The sequence below is a fragment of the Furipterus horrens genome, unplaced genomic scaffold, assembly GCF_987537825.1.
Source record: "Furipterus horrens unplaced genomic scaffold, mFurHor1.1.pri manual_scaffold_3, whole genome shotgun sequence".
NCBI lineage: Eukaryota > Metazoa > Chordata > Mammalia > Chiroptera > Furipteridae > Furipterus > Furipterus horrens.
Window position 1 is genome coordinate 121746476 of NW_028327173.1, and position 20276 is coordinate 121766751.

Consider the following 20276-nt stretch of genomic DNA (forward strand, 5'->3'; position numbering starts at 1 on the left):
TCAGATTGAAGACTTTCCCATCTATTCCTAGTTTGTTGAATTTTTGTTTTTCATAAAGGGGTATTGGATTTTGCTAAATATGTTTTCTGCATCTATTTAGATGGTCATCTGATTTTGTTCTTTATTCTCTTAATATGGTGTATTACAGTGATTTTTTTTCTTTTTTTTTTTTTTTTGTATGTTAAACCAACCTTACATTTCTGGGATAAATCTAACTTGTGAATAATTCTTTTTATATATTGCCAGATTTGATTTGCTAGTACTTTGTTGAGGATTTTGCATCTTTTCATAAGGGATCTTGATCTGTTGTTTCTTTTCTTGTGATGTCTTTGTTTTGATATCAGGATAATATTGGTCTCATAGGATGAGTTGGGAAGTGTTTCTCTTTCATTGGCAGGCAGTCATTATGTAGTTTTGAGATAATTAGGCTTTAAAAAACTCAATTACGTATGTCAACTCATTTCTCAGATTTACTTATTTAATGCATTCATCTAGTAAATATGAGTAAAAACCTACTATATGTCAAACTATTTAAGGTACTGGAGATACAGCAGTGAACCAAACATGAAAATCTGCACTCATGGAGCTTATCTTCTATTGCAGGACTGTTCAGTGTAATTTTTTATTGGACGCATTCTGTCCATATTCTCATTGAAATGTGGCAAGTGTGGCTGAGGAGTTGAGTTTTTAATTTGAGTTAATTTACATTTTAATTTAGTTAGCCACATGTGAGATGAACAGTTCTAGTGAAAGGAGAAGAGACTAGTAAAATAGTACGTCAAGTGGTGATATTAGGGAGAAAAATAAATCAGGAGATGAGGAGGGGGTTTGCAGTTCAAAATTGGGTGAAAATGAATGACCTCATTAAAGGTCACAGTTTAGCAAAAACTTACAGAAGTAAAGTGAGCCATGTGCATATATGAAGGAAGAGTGTTATAAGTGAGGGAATAGCAAGGGCAAAGTTGAGAACATACATATGGTGTTTGAGAGATAGCAAGGAAGCCAAAGGATAAGTGAGGGACAGATAGTGAGGGTCTTGAGTCTTGTTAGGGCTTTGGATTTTACTTTGAGTGAGATGTGAAGTCATTGGAGAGTTTTCAGCAGAGAATTATGTGATCTGACAGTGTTTTAGAAGGCTCATCTGACTTTGGTTGTGTTGTTTAGCCTTGTTTCATTATAACATTGGTGAGGAAAAATATTTGATTCCTGGCTGGAGCCACTCTGTGTGGAGTTTGCGCATTCTTCCCACATCTGTGTGGGTTTTCTCCAGGGACTCTGGTATTCTCCCGCATCCCAAAGATGTGCAGTGAGATGAGCTGGCATCTCTAAAGTGTCCCAGTCTGAGTGAGTGTGGGTGTGTGTTAGTGTACTCTGCAGTGGGAGAGTGTCCTGTCCAGGGTGGGTGCCTGCTTTGTACCTGAGCTGTTTGGATAACCTCCAGTCACTCTCAACACTGAGCTAGAATAAGCAGTTGGAAAAGAATTCTTTCTTATTCTTACTAATCTTTCTTAAATACTCATATTTATTTCAGTGTTTAACATTAGAAGTGTTTTGGGTCTTTATTTAGAAGTTGGTGATAGGTTTGTGACCAGAAATATGCCATAGGAACTTCACTTGTGTTTATATCAGTTAGCCTGTGGTAAAATTTGTTTTGTTATTTGTCATTTTGCTTGAGGTTGCAATTTCCAAGAACCTATGGATGTTAAATTAAGAACTTGCTGTGTTGGGATACAGGAATACCAAATGATTGGATTTTGAATATATATAGAAGGTAGAAGATGTGGTGACAGATTGGATCTGGGTTTGTGAAAACCAAAGGAGTTTCCTAGAAGGATTGCATTGCCCTTATTGAAATGGGTAAGACTGTGGGAGGAAGAGTATTTAGGGAAGAGATTGGTAGTTCATTTCAGAACATGTTTGGTGTAATGTGCCAGTAGACACCCGTGAGAAGATCTTGAGGAGGCAGTTAAGTATTACATACAAGGCAGGAGATAGGTTTGGGCTGGACCTATAAATATGAGAGTTGTCAGAATATTGGTGGGTTTTTTTTTTTAAGCAATTAAAATGGTTGAAATTGTAAGGTTTTGGAATATAATACTGTGAAGGTCATTGGTAACCTTGCCAAGAACAGTGAAAGTTGATGTAGAGTGAATTACAAAAAGAACAGGCAAAGATGATTAGAAGCAACTGATATAGATGAGAACTTTCCTAACTTTCACATGTACAAATCAGTTGGGTATCTTGTTAAAATACAGATTCTGGGTTTAGTATGCATAGGATGGGACTTGAAATTCTACTTTTCAGAAAAGATCCTTGGTGATGCTAATGCTGGAACAAGGGCTACAGTGAGTGGTAAGGGTACAGAGAAGTTTGCTGTAAAAGGAAGCAGGTAAGTGGGACAGTGTAAGTTGTCATTCATCTAGGATGCATTCTCAGGTTTAGTGATAACACAGAGCATCATAGACGACATGTTTGTAAAAGGAGAAAATTTGAAAGAAATCTACATACAAACTCTGTATAGACTGTTAGAATTAATATGTCAAGTTGTCAAGAATTCTAGATCAAGGTTGGTGTACAGAAATCAACTATATTTTTATATACTAGTAACAAACAAAATAAAATCTAAAAAGATACAATCTATAATTGCATCAGAGATATATAAATCAAGATTTTAACATTATCAAAAATAAAATTAATATTATAGCACATCAGTTTTATTCTTTTGCCTGTTTTAAGTTTTGATTATATTTATTGTTTAAAACTACTTAAAATATTTTAAAAATATGAACAAGTACATGTGTTTGTGAATGTTTATATTCCTCTTTTTATATAAATAGAAAATTTTACACACCTTCCCCCACTTTGCATTTTTCACTATATCTTGGAAATAGTTCTGCACCAGTGTATGACTCCATTGTGTGAATGTGTTATATTTTATTCAGCTAGTCTCTTAGCAGATGGAAATCTGGATTGTTTCTAATCTTCTGTTATTACAAAAAGTACTTCAGTGAATAGCCTTATACATATATTTTGCTTTTTGTTTTTGTTATGTCAGACTATTTGTGAGATCAATTCCTAATAGTGGGGTGGGTGGATTAAAGAGAAAATACATATGTAATTTTGTTAGATATTGTCAAGTTCTCCTGTGTTTGGGTTGAACCATTTTGTATCCCCATCAGCAATGTATGAGAATGCCTGTTTTTCCATAGCATTTCTTTTTTCCCCCTGCAGTTTATTGGGATGACATTGGTTAATAGGATCATATAGGTTTCAAGTGTACATTTCTATGATACTAGATCTGTATTTTGCACTATGTGCCCACCGCCTAAAGTCAAACCATCTTGTCACTGTATATTAGGCTTCCCTCCACCACCACCCCTCCACTCCCTCCCCTCTAGCAACCACCATATTGTTGTCTGTGTCCATGAGTTTCAGTTTTATATCCCACATATGAGTGAAATCATATGGTTCTTAGCTTTTTCTGTCTGACTTATTTCACTAAGCATAGTATTCTTAAGGTCCATCCATGTTGTCGCAAATGGCAGTACTTTGTCTTTTCTAATGACTGACAACAAAACAAAGAGGCAGCTGACTGAATGGGAGTTGATATTTGTGAACAACAGCTCCAACGAATGTTTAATATCCAAAATATATAAAGAACTCAAAACTCAACACCAAACAGTCCAATTGAAAAATGGGCAGAGGACCTGAACAGACACCTCTCCCAAGAAGACATACAAATGGCGAACACATGTATGAAAAGATGCTCAACTTCACTAACTTTTAGGGAAATGAAAATCAAAACTACAATGAGATACTACCTTATATCTGTTAGAATCAATATTATCAACAAGATAAGTGATAACAAGTGTGGGTGAGGTTGTGGAGAAAAAGGAGTCCTCATTCACTGCTCGTGGGAATGCAGACTGGTTATAGCCACTGTGGAAAACAGTTTGGCAGTTCCTCAAAAAATTAAGACTAGAGCTACCATATGACACAGCAACCCTTCTCCTTGGTATTTACCCGAAAAACTCAAAAACATGTTCTTGGAAAGATATATGCATGCCTATGTTTATTGCAGCATTATTCACAGTGGCCAAAACATGGAAACAACAAAAGTGTCCTTCATACATAATCAGAATAGTTTTTGACAGTTAATTTTTTAAAACAAATTATAATAGGTACATGATTACTGAAAAAGGATTAAACAGTACATTAGTACATGAAGTGAAAATGGTCCCTCAGCATCCCTCTACTCTCATTTACTGGGTGCAGTGCTAACTTTGATATTGGCGCACACACAGACAATATATGCATATATATACACACACATGTACATTATTATTAAGAATGAGAATGCATGCTGTAAATTGTCAGGTATCTTCACCAGTATGGGGAACAGGGTGGGTTGGGTGGAAAGGCACATTTGTTACTGTATACCCTTCTGCATCTTTTGGATTTTATAATGTGTGGATGTGTTACCGCTTTAAAATTTTTTTAAAAATTACTGAGGACAAATGCAAGTGTTAGGGATACTCAGGTACCCTCAGTATTTAGATGATTTGTGCATTGAGTACATTCTCAAATACTTGAGTTTTAAAAATTAACGGTAATGTAGCACATTTTAGAAAATACCTTTAAAATTTGTTAGCAGTTCTGAGAGGTAATTTACTTTCTTGGTTTTAGCACATGAACTCACTACTTGTGTCACATACGTTGTTTTTTGTTCTTTCCATGCAGAGGATACATGGTAATGGGCGACTCTTTCAACACGTCCTTATTTAAGCAAACTTTTCAAAGAGTCTTTACCAAAGACATACATGGACAGTTTAAAATGGGTTTTGGTGGTACATTAGAAATAAAGGTAAGAACCGATACTTGACATATGTGGTATGTTATCAATAGAAATTTGTAGGCTTGATCATAAATTTAAAATACCATTAATCAAATTTAGCATATGCTTTAAAAATAGTGGTTATATTGTATTGAAATCCAAAGTTAGAGATTTTGTGCATTCGAAAAATGTCATTAAATGGACAATGAAATTTCACTTGAGCATTTCTGCATAATTGTTAGAAAAGAATATATTATATAGGTAAAACTTGCTTTTTGTGTGTTTGGTCTTTTTTAGTGCTGAAGTTGCTTATGCTAGTGCTAGATTTTTTTAATTAATTAATTTTTATTTTATTTTAAAAAAGATTTTTTAAAATTTATTTTTAGAGAAGGGGAAAGACAGGGAGAAAGAGCGGGAGAGAAACATTGGCGTGTGAGAGATATATTGATTGGTTCCCTCCACACCCCCCCAACTGGGGACCTGGTCTGCCACCCAGGCATGTACCCTGACTGGGAATTGAACTGGCTACCTTTTGGTTCGCAGGCTAGCACTCAGTCCACTGAGCCACACCAGCCAGGGCTAGTTTTTTCAAAACTTATAGTAATTGGTATCTAACTTAAGAGAAACCTGTGCTATTCTCCTTGTATAATCAGTAATTGTTTTATGGATGGTAGTTTGTTGATAATATTTTGTCAGTCATTTCAAATTTGAATTTAAAAAACCCAAAGGCTTAGTGTTAGTAACCAGTGCATTGCAAGCACATTGAGTTTAAATTTTCATTAAATATTTCCTATTAATCTTGTTATTTTATAAATGCTTGCTATGCATTAAGCTGAGGAATTGTAGAGATTGCAAGGGATATCTAAAGAACAAGTCTTATAAAGAAACTTAATTTTGATAAAAGACAAGGTTAGTATGATAGAACGAAATCATACTAGATTATGAAAGTGCTATAACGGTTTAGGGACAGAAATTGAATTTATCTGGGGCACAATTTATCCTAGAGAAGAAATTATTTTATTGTGATTACACACTGGTTTTTGAAAGGTGGCAGAATTGAAGTTTGTTGAGGAGAATGTGTTTTAGTCAGGAGCCCGGTGTGAGAATAGGCACAGTGCTGAGGACAGAACAGTATGTTTGGGGAAACTGCCCAGTGAGAGTGAATAGTTTGTATTGAAATATAAGGGAAGTAGTTTAATTCTATGTGTTGGTTGTGCTTTTGGGCAGAATTTGTCTGACAGTAGCATTTAGCATTTGTCAGGGGAAAAAATCTCAAATAAGAAAATGGAATTAGTCTTCCTAATTTTTTTTAAGTAGAAGATAAGTGTAGCTTAAATTTTGATATCAATGGAGATTGGAAAATAACCAATCTTGGTGACAGACTTTCTATTTTAGGAAAAATAGAAGATGGTGTCTTAGGTTTTAGGTCAAGACATAAGAATTTTGGGTATGGTATGATACTGAATTGAGAGTGAGTTACCAAATGTAGACCTCCTCTGAGAAACTGGAAATAAAGGATTAAAGTTAGAACAAGGCTAGATTTTAAATTTGGGAGTTAACATAGAAGTTCTCACTGATTAATTATTACATTTATTTATTGATTGATTTGTGGGGGGGAGAATGAGAGAATGAGAGAGAGAGTTTGGTGGGGAGAGAGAGAGAGAGAGAGAGAGAGAGAGAGAGAGAGAGAGAGAGAGAGAGAGAATGAGAATGAGAATGTGTTTGTTATTCTTACTAATGCATTCCTTGGTTGATTCTGGTATTTGCCCTGACTGGGGATCAAACCTGCAACCTTGGCATATCGGACAATTCTCTTAACTAACTGAGCTGCTTTGCCAGGGCCACTGATTGATTATTTTAATGTCAGTATACTTTTGTTGATTTCTTAGTTTTAAATGTAGAAGAATGTCTTTATTCTTTTATACTTATAGTTTAATATTTGAGCCTATCTTTGAGCACACCAAAGTGTACCATGTTCTTATTTTGCAGACCTCAAGGGAAATAAAGATTTCAGGAGCTATTGGACCCTGTGTGTCTCTCAATTCTAAAGGACCCTGTGTGTCTGAAAATGTAAGTCACCTTTATGCTTAAAAGAAAATACAGCTTAATTCTCATGACAAAACCAACAGAAACCTGGGTTCAGCCTATAGCATTCCTTTTAAAATTATTGTGTGGACTAAGTTTTTCAATAGAATGTGGTTTAGCCTACACTGGTGTACCTGCTTGTGGTTGCTCTTTCTTTTTCCACCCACCCTAAATTAAAACTTTTGTACTGTGACCAGTCTTCTGTTTTTTTTATACCTAAGTTGTTTCTTGTCCCAATGTATCTATAACAACAACAACAACAACAACAACTATGATTTGGAAATTTGGAGACTTCTGAAAATCAAAATTAATTCTGAAATTATTTTGTTAATAGAATTTACAACAAAGTATCAAAAATAGACAGACTTAAGTTTTAATTCCTTTCTTATTATTCCATCTAAAGGATGCATACTATACTTAAAAATGGTAGGATTATGTTTTGTTGCTATAGAGAGGATGGTGGGACAAATAGCACAAAGTGGGTAATCATCTTAAAGTGATTGGGTTAAAAATTAATTTTAAACACTTTGCATGGTAAAGATTTATATCTTAGAAATTTTTTTTGGTATAAGACTGCTTAAATTATGCAGTTCTGATCCAGAGAACCTATATTCATATGTGCATATATTATGAGTTAAATCAGTATCTCTTTATACATATCAAATAGTTGGATAGGAGGATAATGTTGTAATTACTTCATTAAATGGTATATCCTTTAAAGTCTACAATATGAAGAACTTGCATCAATACTTTTGCAATTTACTTAGCAAAATTGAATCATTTTATAATTTTGTGTAAAAATTGCTTTATTTCCTGATATATTTTATATGATTTTAAAAATCTTGACTTTTGATATTCATTGAATTTGCTAGAAAACCTCTTAGTGGAGGTTTTATTCCCCCCTTTTCACCTTGGTATATATTACAGTAACAATTTATATCATCTAATTTTCAAACGTATTGTGTTTTATTTTTACAGGAGATAGGAACAGGTGGCACATGTCAGTGGAAGATATGTGGACTTAGTCCCACTACAACCTTAGCTCTATATTTTGAGGTTGTCAATCAGGTATGACGTTTATATTTGAATATCGAAATATATATTTAAACAAGTACTTAATTTAGGCCATGAATATTTTGTATTTTTTCTTCTAATAGTATGACTCAAAACCTAGTCTATTTTGGAGTTTTTGTTTGTTATTTTCTATTTTCAAAGCTAACCTTCTTGGTGAGAGGACATACTGTAATAGAAAGAGGTGGCAGAGAAATCTGCATTATGTTCAACCTTGGGCAACCCAACTTAGTCCCATTTTTTCTTTTTAAGTATAAAATTGAAGCATAATTAAAATCTTAAATTTTGTTCTAGCTGTGCATTTTTGTAATTTGGTATCTAGCTCCTGATTGTCACAAGATATGTGTAGGTAGTGATATATGAATCCGATAAGACAGTTTTTTTCTTTTGTTTAAAAAATTTGGAACACTTCATAAATTTGCATGTCATCCTTGCACTGGGGCAGTGCTAATCTTTATGTCATTCCAGTTTTAGTATATGTGCTGCTGAAGTGAGCACAAGAAAGTTTAATGTCAAAATCTATAGAAAAAAAATTGGCAGGTAAAGATTCCAATATTTGGAAAGATTTTTTTCACTTCAGAGGGAATTTGCCATATAAAAAAATGATTTAAAGTATAAATTACTGACTTAAATATCAGTAGTTATTAATCAAAAACTGAACTACAGACTATTAATAACAACCTTCCTAAGACAGATACAGAAATTTTTTTCCTAACAGTTAAATTTGTGAAAAATAGTTGTTATTGACCAAAACAAACAAACAAAACCAAAGCAAGAAAATCTATTGTCAAAAGGCATGAGGAAATTTTCCTATTAATTACTCGCTATTTCTTTCTGAGGATCATTACTATAATCATTATTCTCTTATTAATAGTTTTTTGTTGGTAATCTGTTCATCATGTGATTGATTATCTTCCTAAAAGTTCTGTTTTCATTTTACATGGGGGAGTAGGACTTAGCTTCTCTTTCCAATTACTATTAGGCAAAATTGCCTCCCACCTTTTCTTATCTATTAATTTCTTTACACTTCTCCCTTCATTTTGTTCTTTCATGTCCTTCTGAATTATGTATTACATGAAATTGATTTCCTAGTTGGACTCAATCCTGTTATACTTCATCATTTTCCTCCTTTCCCATATCCATTTTTTAAATTTATTATTTTTCTATTACAGTTGTCCCACTTTTTATCCCAATACTCACCCCCATATCCATTTTTTTAATGTGGCATATTACAGTTGTTCTGTACGTACTGTGAAAAACATCATTCTAATTCGTATTAGAATGAATTTTCTTAGTGCTAGGATATGAAGTCAATGACTGTATGACAACATAATAGATTTTTACTTAGTTTTTGCTCTTTTACTTCTGCACAGCATAATGCTCCAATTCCTCAAGGAGGGCGTGGCGCAATTCAGTTTGTGACTCAGTATCAGCATTCAAGTGGGCAGAGACGCATCCGAGTGACCACCATTGCGAGGAAGTAAGTTGTATTTGTTAAGACTGAATTTGCATATCAAAACTATTCTGAATTGTGCTCCCAAACTGGGTTCCTATTTTGAATGACTAGAAAATGCATATTTATGATTAATTGCATGTAACTTCTTTCTAGCCCAACTTACTTGCTAAAATATTCATTGTTAAGAACTGTTAAACAATTTAAAATTCTATTCCTAAGACACAGATGGCCAATAAGCATATGAAAAGATGTTCAACATCACTAATAATCAGAGGAATGCAAATTAAAACCACTGTGCGATATCACCTCCTATCTGTCTGAATGGCTATCATTAATAAATCAATAAGAAACTATTGCTGGCAAGGAGGTGGAGAAAGGGAACCCTAGTGCACTCTTGGTGGGAATGGAGACTGGTGGAGCTACTATGGAAATCAGCATGGAATTACCTCAGTGGCTGCACCGTTACCCCAATGAAATAAATTTTTGATAATGTATTTTCCAGTTTAGTAAATGAGAGTTACTTAGATTGGGATAAAACCTTTATTTTTCTATTTCCAAATTTCTGCTTTTAAAATTTAGAAGTCTAAGATAGAGACTTGTGTATCTCTGTGCACATGCACACGCACAAACCCTGCTATTATTATTACGTGTAAGAATCTTAATGTTTTAAGGAATGTATTTGGAGTCTACCTTTACAGTTACTTAAGAAGATTTCATTAGTTTTGAATACATTTTTTTCTGAAAAACAGTGAATGTTGTACTGAAACTGCTATTAGTAGTTTTTTTAAACGCCAGTTTTTCTAGGTAATACTGGAATTTTGAAACATTGGAGCAATTTTCTGTACCTTTTTAATTTAAATATGTGTGAAAGCCAACTTCGGTATCATGAATATAATAATTTAGCAGCATTTCTTTGCTTTCTTCTTGTCTTTAGCTGGGCAGATGCTCAAACTCAAATCCAAAACATTGCTGCATCTTTTGACCAGGAGGCAGCTGCCATTCTTATGGCCAGGCTGGCTATATATAGAGCAGAAACAGAGGAAGGGCCAGATGTGCTTAGGTGGCTGGACAGACAGCTCATTCGACTGGTAAGAAGTCAACATCATGCTTTTCTAAACCTGTATGCCTTTGTTTGTAGTAAATATTCGTTGCTGATAATCTATTTGAAAGTTCTTAACAGTGTAACTGAAAGACTGTGTGAGGAACTCCTATTCAAGTTGCTGAAAAAGACATAGTAGTGAATAGTGAAATTCATGTATCTCTTCCATTAATTAAAATGCCTTTTATCCTTAAGATGAAAATGACAATTACAAAACATTTTATTTTTTCTTTTGGCTGGTATCACATTAGTTTCCAACATAATACTAAATTACCATAACTGCTTTTATAGTTTTTTGCATATTTTTTCATTGCTATTGTTTTAGTTTTCTATTTTCATTTTAATGGAAAATTTTGAGAGAAATTAATTGAGATATAAAAAGTATACATATTATAATTAATTATAGAAACATATAGACAAGTCTTGGTTATCTGGATCAAGATTACCAACGTTTGTGTTAGTAAAGTTATGGGTAATGATGGGTTTTTAACATGTCAGAAACCTATTACTTACATTTTGACCTAGAGTTTAATGTTTCCTAATGCAACATTTTTACTCAATAGACTTTGTTTTTCTTTTTTTAAAATTTAATCTTTATTGTATTTTTTCCCATTATTCTTTAGTCCCCTTACACCCCTGCTCCCCCCAGTAGTCACCACACTGTTGTCCATGTCTATGAGTCCTTTTTCCTTTCTGTTCAATCCATCCATCCCCTCACCTTCCCCCACCCCAGCTGTCAGCCTGCTCTCCATCTTTATGAGTCTGTCCCCATTTTCCTTGTAGTCAGTTCATTCGATTTCACGTATCAATGAAATCATATGGTATTTGTCTCTCTCTGATTGGTCTGTTATTTCTTCAGTTGAGCCATCCGCTCAAACACCCTGTTGAGAACTCTGCTGAGCTCTTGGATTTCTATTTGTAAGGAGTCTTTTGTGGTTTTTGTCTATATTTTCATGTAGTTTTAAAAATATTCTTGAGTAAACTAACTTAAAGAAAGTTATCCATTTTTGTAGCATCATTCAGAACCTTTTGTTTTATTTCATCTCTAAGAGTGTTTTTACACTAGCTACTCTCTGAAGGAAGCAGTATTATGACAACATCAGTATGTCTTCGTGAACAAGAGACATAAAACCTCTCATAGGGTCAACCATTGATCATACACTATCAGTACAGCTGCCAACACCGTTCCTCCAAGATAGGAAGATAAAACATTAAATATGTTTGACCTTTGCTTATTTAGGGCAGCAGGAAAGTTTTCTTGAATTTCGCTATTATTCTTGAATTTCACTATTATCTAGCAATATGACATCATGTGGATGAAATCTGTTGACTCATCAACTTGAATAGAAAGGCTGTTATTTTTCAGCTAATTATACAAACCTCTCAGCATTATATGATGTGTTATCAATGAAGTTTTTTATTGTTTTAAGATGGAACCTTTTGTTTCTCAGGTGGTATCTTGTTTCACTCAGCATTTTACTTAATGGTAATTTTACCTGGTGGCATTACTTGGTTCTCACCAACTGTGTGACTTTTCCTTTTCTGGGTAATAAGATGTGCTCTGAAATAGCTTGCTTCCTGAGCCTTTACACTTTATTGTTTCGAGGTTCCTAAAAGCTGTTTGAAGGAATCAGCACCTTTATTTGTTAAATGGCTGTGATTCATAGTAAAGTGCTTTTTCCCTTTTGCTGGAGCTCTTACTGCCTTTGTAGATTATTGTATATGACACAAAATTGAACAGTATAACTTGGGTTATCAGCCCATGTAAAAACCACTGATAAGCAGCTTTCATTGTAAAGATGGGCTTTTTCTATGTCATTTCTTGCATGAGTTGGTGAAATGACTCAGAAAGATTATAATTCTTCATAATTCTCTTAGGATTATGTCTAGAATCTTTCTCTTCTATCTCACACCTCACCTTTAGAAATTGCTGTATTGTTTGACATGCTTGTAAAAAACAGAAGCTAATAAAATATAAAACAATAACCTTGTAAACAACTAAATGAGTCAGTTGAAAAAAAATACAAAATTATAAAAACCTGACAGTATAATTCACTTCTAATTTACACATTCTGTAGTTTGTAGCATTTGCAATAGCAACAGGGCTGCTGGGGCTAGAGGACAGGTGAGCCTTGGCATAATGAAAATTTTACCCTGATCTTCTGTTGAACAGTATAGGTTGTCAGTTCTCATAGGTCAGTTGGCAGTGATGTGTAAGAGGAAGTTGGTGGAGGTAATTTGGGAGGGAGGGGCTGACACTGTCAGACTGCTCCCCTGCTTCTTGTGCAAAACAGCTGTCACCAATTATCTGTTGTCTCCCTTTTGTTAGTTACTAAGAAAGGAGTTATCCAAATGAACATTGCCCTATTGCATGCTGCCACATGGGATTGAAAGATTTCTAACGAAATTGCTAACAGGATAACTTGGAAACTGTCCATCACTATGGCAGGCATTATGTGTTGTACAAAGTTTAAAAAAACATTAAAAAACATGTTTCTTATGGATTCCCTAAGAACCCCTCATATATAGTGGTGAGAATATATTTACATTTTTTCTTTTTAACATTGATTATGCTATTATAGTTGTCCGAATTTTTCCCCTTTGCTGCCTCCTCTCTGCAACTCCCACTCCCTCAGGCAGTCCCTACTCCTTTGTTCATGTCCGTGGATCACACATATAAGTTCTATGGCTTCTCCATTTCCTATACTGTACTTTATATCCCCATGGCTATTCTATAATGACCAATCTGTGCATCTTAATCCCTTCGCCTTTTCACCTATTCCCCCAACCACCCCCCCATCTGTAGCCATCAAATCATTCTTTGTATCTGATTCTGTTTCTCTTCTATTTGTTTGCTTCGTATGTTTTCAGATTCACTTGTTGATAGATATTTATTCATTGCATTTTTATTGTTCATAGTTTTGATCTTCTTTTCTTAAATAAGTCCCTTTAACATTTCATATAATAATGGCTTGGTGATGATGAACTCCTTTAGCTTTACCTTGTCTGGGAAGCACTTTATCTGCCTTTCCATTCCAAATGATAGCTTTGCTGGATAGAGTAATCTAGGTTGTAGGTCCCTGCTTTTCATCACTTTGAATGTTTCTTACTAGTCCCTTCTAGCCTGCAAAGTTTCTTTTGAGAAATCAGTTGACAGTCTTATGGGAACTCCCCTATAGGTAACTACCGGCTTTTCTCTTGCTGTTTTTAAGATTCTTTATCTCTAACCTTTGGCATTTTTATTATGATGTGACTTGGTGTGGGCCTCTTTGCATACATCTTGTTTGCGACTTTCTATGCTTCCTGGACTTGCATGTCTGTTTCCTTCACTACATTAAGGAAGTTTTCTTTAATTATTTTTTCAAATTGATTTTCAATTTCTTGCTCTTTCTCTTCTCCTTCTGGCACCCTTATGATGCGAATGTTGGTAGTCTTGAAGTTGTCCCAGAGGCTGCTTATACTATCCTTGTTTTTTGTGGGGGAGTTATTTTTTCTTCTTCTTCTGGTTGGTTGTTTTTTGCTTTCTTATGTTCCAAATCATTGATTTGGCTTATCAACTCTATTGTTGATTCCCTATAAATTGTTCTTTATTTCAATTAGTGTATTCTTCATTTCTGACTGGATCTTTTTATGCTGTCGAGGTACTCGCTAAGTTTCTTGAGCATTCTATAACCAGTGTTTTGAACTCTGCATCTGAAAGATTGCTTATCTCCATTTTATTTAGTTCTTCTTCTGGAGTTTTGTTCTGTTCTTTCATTTGGGCCATTTTTCTTTCTCTCATTTTGGCAGCCTCCCTGTGTTGTTTCTATATTTAGGTGGAGCTGCTATGACTCCCTCTCTTGGTGGTGTGACCTAACGTTGTAGGTGTCCTGTGGGGTCCAGTGGCACAGCCTTCCTTTTCGCTCAGAGTTGCTTCCTCCCTGTGGGCTGTGTACACCCTCCTCCTGCAATTGAACCTTTATTGCTGTTGGCAGGTCAGTGGGCTTCTGTGAGGACTGGCTGTGACCACTGACCACCACCCTTTGCTCTCTGTGGAGGATGATCAATGCAGAGACTCACTCCACAGAGCAAGGCTTAGTTCAGCAGGGCTCTGGTATCCACTTGTGTTCTGTCTGGGACCACTTGGCATAAACTGTAATGTGATCTGCAGCTGGCTGCCTCTTGCGCTGGGCTTGGAGGTGCCCTAGCAAGGCCAGGTTGTGAACCGAGGCCAGCTGCTGCTAGTGCCAGGTCTAGGGCCACTTAGTAAGGTATGGGAACTCGCTGATGCCAGCTGGTGCTTATTTGAAAGGATTTAGGAAGATCAGAAGCATGAGCCAAGACCAGCCATTTGTATGGAAAAGCCACTGTTAATCACTTGGTGGGACTGTAAGTTGGATGGGGTGGAGTATCAGTGAGTCATCAGGGCAGGGAAAACAGTGTGAGCCAGTTTGATGGAGTCTCAGCTTGGTGTCCGTGCACCCTGTGGCTCTGTGTGGGGAGGGCTCAGAAGAGGAGCAGTGGCTTTTGCCAGCACTTCTGTCTGGGAGAAATGTGTCCCCCAGCTCTTGCCCTGATGCCAGACATTTCAGTTCCTCTCCAAATGCCACTGGTGCTTTTCAAGCTGCTTCCTTGTGCTGGAACTCAGCAGGAGTAAGTCTGAGTAAGTCTCTATTTGGTCCCTTTAAGAGGAACTGCCTGGGAATCCAGCAGTTTGTTCCACTGACTCAATTTCCACTGGTTTTTACAGCCAGAAGCCATGGGGACTTACCTTTCCGGCACTGGAACCCTGGGCTGTGGGACCTGGTGTGGGGCTGGGACCCCTCGCTCTGGAGTTATTTCTCCCAATTTTTATCTGCCACATGTGGGTGTGGGACCACCCTGTTCCATGTTTCTGTGTCTCTGCCCCTTCTACCTGTATGGATGGATGTGGTTTCTTCTTTAATTCTGTGGTTGTAGGACCTCCATTCAACTCGATTTCTGCCAGTTCTGAATGATGGTTGTTCAATAGTTGTAATTTTGATGCGGTTATGTGAGGAGGTGAGCTGTGTTTACTTAGGCTGCCATCTTGGAGATCTGTACATGTTTCTTCCTTTAATTGGTTGAATCTAATTAGTGTTCAATTGAAGTGAAGATATGGGTGATGACAAATGAATCCTGGTTAGAGAAGCTATTCTAAGTGTCTATAATATAGTAGACTGATTTTTTGAACAGATTCCATACTGCTGAATTTTTCATCTATGACAGTCATAACTACACAAATAGAGAAATGGTTAATATCTTTTAGGTACTACACTTTTCTAAGGTTTTTTTCCTAGTGAAAAATCTATGAAATTATACTAACACACTTCTTTTTTTTTTTTTTTTTCTGGATAGAAGTATTTATTTATTTAGTTAGTTATACACACACACACACACACATTTATTTATTTAGATGCCACCATCGCCCTTCTAGAACTCACCAAACCAACGGTCAAACTAAGGAGATACATTCTCTGTGCTGACCATATGCCTCCCGTGGACACACTGTTGTATATTAATGTAACATATTTAGGAGCAGTCCATCTCCTGTTCGTGCACCAGGAGAAAGCTTGACTAACACACTTCTTTGTGTTAACTTGGCATGGTGAATATAATTGTTTTTCTTTCCTTGATGATTCAGAGTAATTAAATTAAAAATAAACATATATTTAAAAACTTTTTTAGATAACAGGCATCATATGGCCAATTTGGTATTGGTACCACATTGCCTCTGACACCGTTTTAAAAAATATTTTATTTATTTTTTTTAGAGAGAGGGGAAGGGCGGAAGAAAGAAGGAGAGAAACATCAATGTGTGGTTGCCTCTTGCATGCCCCCAGGTGGGAACCTGGCCCACAACCCAGGCATGCGCCCTGACTGGGAATCGAACCAGTGACCCTTTGCTTTGCAGGCTGGCTCTCAGTCCACTGAGGCACACCAGCCAGGGTGGACACCTTCAATATATGCTCTTGCTCTCCTTGGTCAGCATCACTTAAGGTATTAGCATCAATACGTGATTGGTCACCTTTATTCTCAGTCACGTTTGTGGGCTTAGCTTCATGAATCTGTTCCTCACTGCTTTGACTCGTGGCCTTTTCTACTGAATGACATTTTCTTAAAACTCAAAATTGATATTTGATTTTTTTTTCATCTTTGACTTTTGGTTTACCGACTTACCACTAATTGTCTTCTCCCTTTAGCTGTGCTACTAGCCTAGTGGATAAATACTTTATCTGATTAGTCTTGGCCTAGGAAATTTCTCTTAAGACACTTAGGGCTTTCCTTGCCAGTTTTACCCGAGCCAGGTTTTTCTTTGCTATACCAGTGGGACCAAGCCCTTTAGTTGTGCTGCTTTTAAAGATGACTGCTTTTGCCATGATCATTTTCTTTACTTTTTTCTCTTTGTTATTTTATTTAATTCTCACAATAATTTTTTGATGTTGGGGCTAGAATTCCAGAATCAGCAATGGGGGTTAAGTGACCTGGCCACTAGTTTGTGCCTCAGAGGGGATTGGTTGGGGGACCTAGTGCTCTTCCTCAGAGCCCAAGGCCCACACTTGGTAGAGAGCCCGTTCGCCTTTCACTCCGCAGCCTTTTCTGCGTTTCTGTCAGAGGCACAGTTTGAGGTGCTGGGAAGGACCTCCGGGTCCTAGATGCTTCCTTGCCCTTCCCAGTACTTGCTGCCTCCATTGGGAATGCCTGCCAACTTTCAGTCCTTTTAAGGCAGAATTTTCCAAGCTGCTGTTTGAAAGAATTCTCAGTAGGAGGTTATTAAGTAATGTATAAGGAGGAATGGGGCCTGTTTTCAACTATCTTTGGGAGAAGTAATACAGCAGGATAATGGGTAAAGTTGAGAAATATGCTCTACATTTTGAAGTATTTAAGGATACTACCCTAAATCCTAACGCAGCTCTCATAAGAGGATTTGACCTTGATCATTTACATTAGGTACTCATTACGTCAGCCTTTTTTTTTGATTGTGTTACCATTCCCAGGAGCACTAACTTTTAAAGATACTAAAGGACAATTTAAGGTTAAATTACTTTAAGGATATATAGATATTTCAGGGAGGGAATTGGACGGAAGACAACTAACCCACACAAGCACTGCCCCTCTTCTGGGACAACTCTGCCAGTCCTGCAGCTTCACCCACTGCCAGTGAGCTGAGGGCTGCCCGTGCTGTTTGCACTCCTGACCTCTGTTACGAGTTTTTCCACACCTGTGTGTTCAGCTGCCTACTGGACTCCATCTCTTGGATGTTCAAATTCAACACATCCAAAAAAATCCTTTTCTGCCTGCCCATCCACAACTAAAATGTGTTCCTCCCCCAGTGTTCATGTTCTCTATATCATAAATGGCATCATTTTCTACCCAGTTGCTCAAGACAGAAATTTATTTGTAGGTCAGATTTCTTATGATTTATATTCAGTGAAATTCACCTTCTTAGCCGAAGCACTGATATCAGCTTACAGTGTTGCAACCATTTCTATAATCAGGGTACAGAAGAGTTCCCCCTTCTGTGAAACTTCCTATATGTGTGTGGTCACATTGAGACTAAGCCTGGCTCCTGGAAACCACTTCTTGGTTTACTGTGGCAATAATTTTGCCTTTTCCAGGATGTCATGGAATTATATACAATGTAGCCTTTTGAGCCTGGCGTCTTCCACTTAACACTGTTGAGAGTCATCCATGTTTTTGGGTGGTGGTGGTTTATTCCTTTGTGTTACTGAGTGATATGCCACCTAAGCCCTAAATGCTGAGCTATGTAAAATTGTTCTTTCTCTTTCATATCCCAAGACCTGTCAATTCTACTTCCTACCTCTCTCTCAAATTTATTCTTTCCTATCCTAAGCGAGCAATCCCTCAGTTAAGGGGAAACAATAAGGATATCATTATTACTTTCTTACATAATAGAGGCTTTGATCCTTAGGGTTCTTTTATGTTGTCACCTTGCTGCATAAATAATTACTGAATTAAGGACAGAACAAGCCTTCTTGTAAGTGTTGTTATTTTCCTCAAGAAAATTATATTACAGTTGCTTTATATCTGCCCAATCATATTACTTCTGAAAAACTCAAACAATGGATCTTTGATATACCTTCTTTATGCCTCAATTTTTTTTCTCATTTGTATGAGTGTTTTGGTTGGGTTGTAAACAAGGATGACGCCTCATCATAAATGAATGCTAGGGCATTTGGTAAGTGTTTGGAAAATTTTTAAAGTAGCTCCCAAATTAGAAATCTATGTTTAAGTATGTTATATAAATTTTGTTATCTGTGGTAAAGTATAGACTGTATATAATTTGTTAGATGTATGATAGAATGTGAAAAAAAATTAAAGATTTTATTTATTTTTAGAGAGTGGAGAAAGAGAGGGAGAGAAACATTGATGTGAGAGAGAAACATTGATTGATTGCCTCTTGTACCAAACCCACAACCTAGGCATGTGCCCCAACCAGGAATTGAACTGGTGACCTTTAGCTCTGTGGGACACTGCCCAACCAACTGAACTTCACTGGTCAGGGCAGAATGTGAAGATTTTCATATATAAGAGTTCTTACAAATCAGTTCGATTTGGGCAAAAAACAAGCAAAGGTCATGAGCAAGGAATTAGCAAAAGAAGGAATGCAAGTGACTAATAAACATAAAAAAGTTATCAATCTTTTAATCAAAATTGTATAATAGAGTAAGACAATGATTATTATCTGTTAAGCTGATAAGAATTAGAAAAATAGGATAATTGTTAGAGTTGGTTAGTATTCAATGGAAATGATAGCTTCATAAGTTGTAGAATGAATCTGTACAACCTTTGTAAACATCTGTATAACCTTATATAAAGGAGGCAGGTGGTAACATATAAAAAGCTTTAAAACTACCTTTTACTCATAAATTCTGTCTCTAAGAATTTATCCTAAAATGATATATATATATTCAGGAAAAATTTATGCTCATAATAAGAGATTGGTTAAGGTAGTTTATATATATACACATATATATAAATAAAATATATCTATCAACATAGTGGAATGTTAGCCATTACAAATGATGTAATAGACTATTTAATGACCTGAAAAAATGTTTATAATAAAAGCAAAAATTTCAGACATAAGTATCAAATACATCCCACTGTGGAAATTAGCCTTTTGGACATCCCCAGTTACCCAAGCATAAAAGTCAACAATCTTTTTGTTACTCTACTAACCATAATATCAGATTTGCCTAATGTTTTACTTTAACAGAATCTTAGGCACCATAAAAAATGTGTATATTAAATATAATGTGGCCATGGCTGGTGTGGCTCAGTGGATTGAGTGTCTGCCTGTTAACCCAAAGGTCGCCGGTTCGATTCCTAGTCACAACACATGCCTGGGTGTGGGCCAGGTCCTCATTTGGGGGCATGTGAGAGGCAACTGATCTCTGTATCTTGCACATTGACATTTTTCTTCCTCCCTTCCTTCCCTTCTCTCTAAAAATAAAATAAATAAAATTTTAAAATATATATAATGTAATTGATAGTTCTTAATAATGCATGATATATTGGCTTTTTCACAACATCTTTTCAATGGATTTGATATTCTAGGTCACCACTATTCAGAACTTTCTGCAGTGGTGGAAATACCTATACTTTGCACTGTCCATTATGGACCTACTGCCCATGTGGCTGTTGGGCACTTCAATAAAGGGGTGGGCAAAAGTAGGTTTACAGTTATGAATACACGAAACAAAGTTTAT

At 36.1% G+C, this 20276-nt stretch overlaps 1 protein-coding gene and 1 non-coding gene across 2 annotated transcripts in view; one reads left to right on the forward strand and one right to left on the reverse strand.

Annotated features, from left to right (window-relative positions):
* SEC23A (SEC23 homolog A, COPII component) overlaps positions 1–20276 on the forward strand; it is a 52469-nt gene that overhangs the window by 14747 nt on the left and 17446 nt on the right. The window contains exons 10-14 of the mRNA XM_090271838.1: positions 4741–4864; positions 6824–6904; positions 7898–7987; positions 9364–9470; positions 10381–10534. Coding sequence (XP_090127964.1) covers positions 4741–4864; positions 6824–6904; positions 7898–7987; positions 9364–9470; positions 10381–10534 — 556 coding nt within the window. The remainder of the gene's footprint in view (positions 1–4740; positions 4865–6823; positions 6905–7897; positions 7988–9363; positions 9471–10380; positions 10535–20276) is intronic.
* Positions 8385–8488, reverse strand: LOC150015846 (U6 spliceosomal RNA). Its single transcript, XR_016510189.1, has one exon. It is a non-coding gene; the product is annotated as a U6 spliceosomal RNA (small nuclear RNA).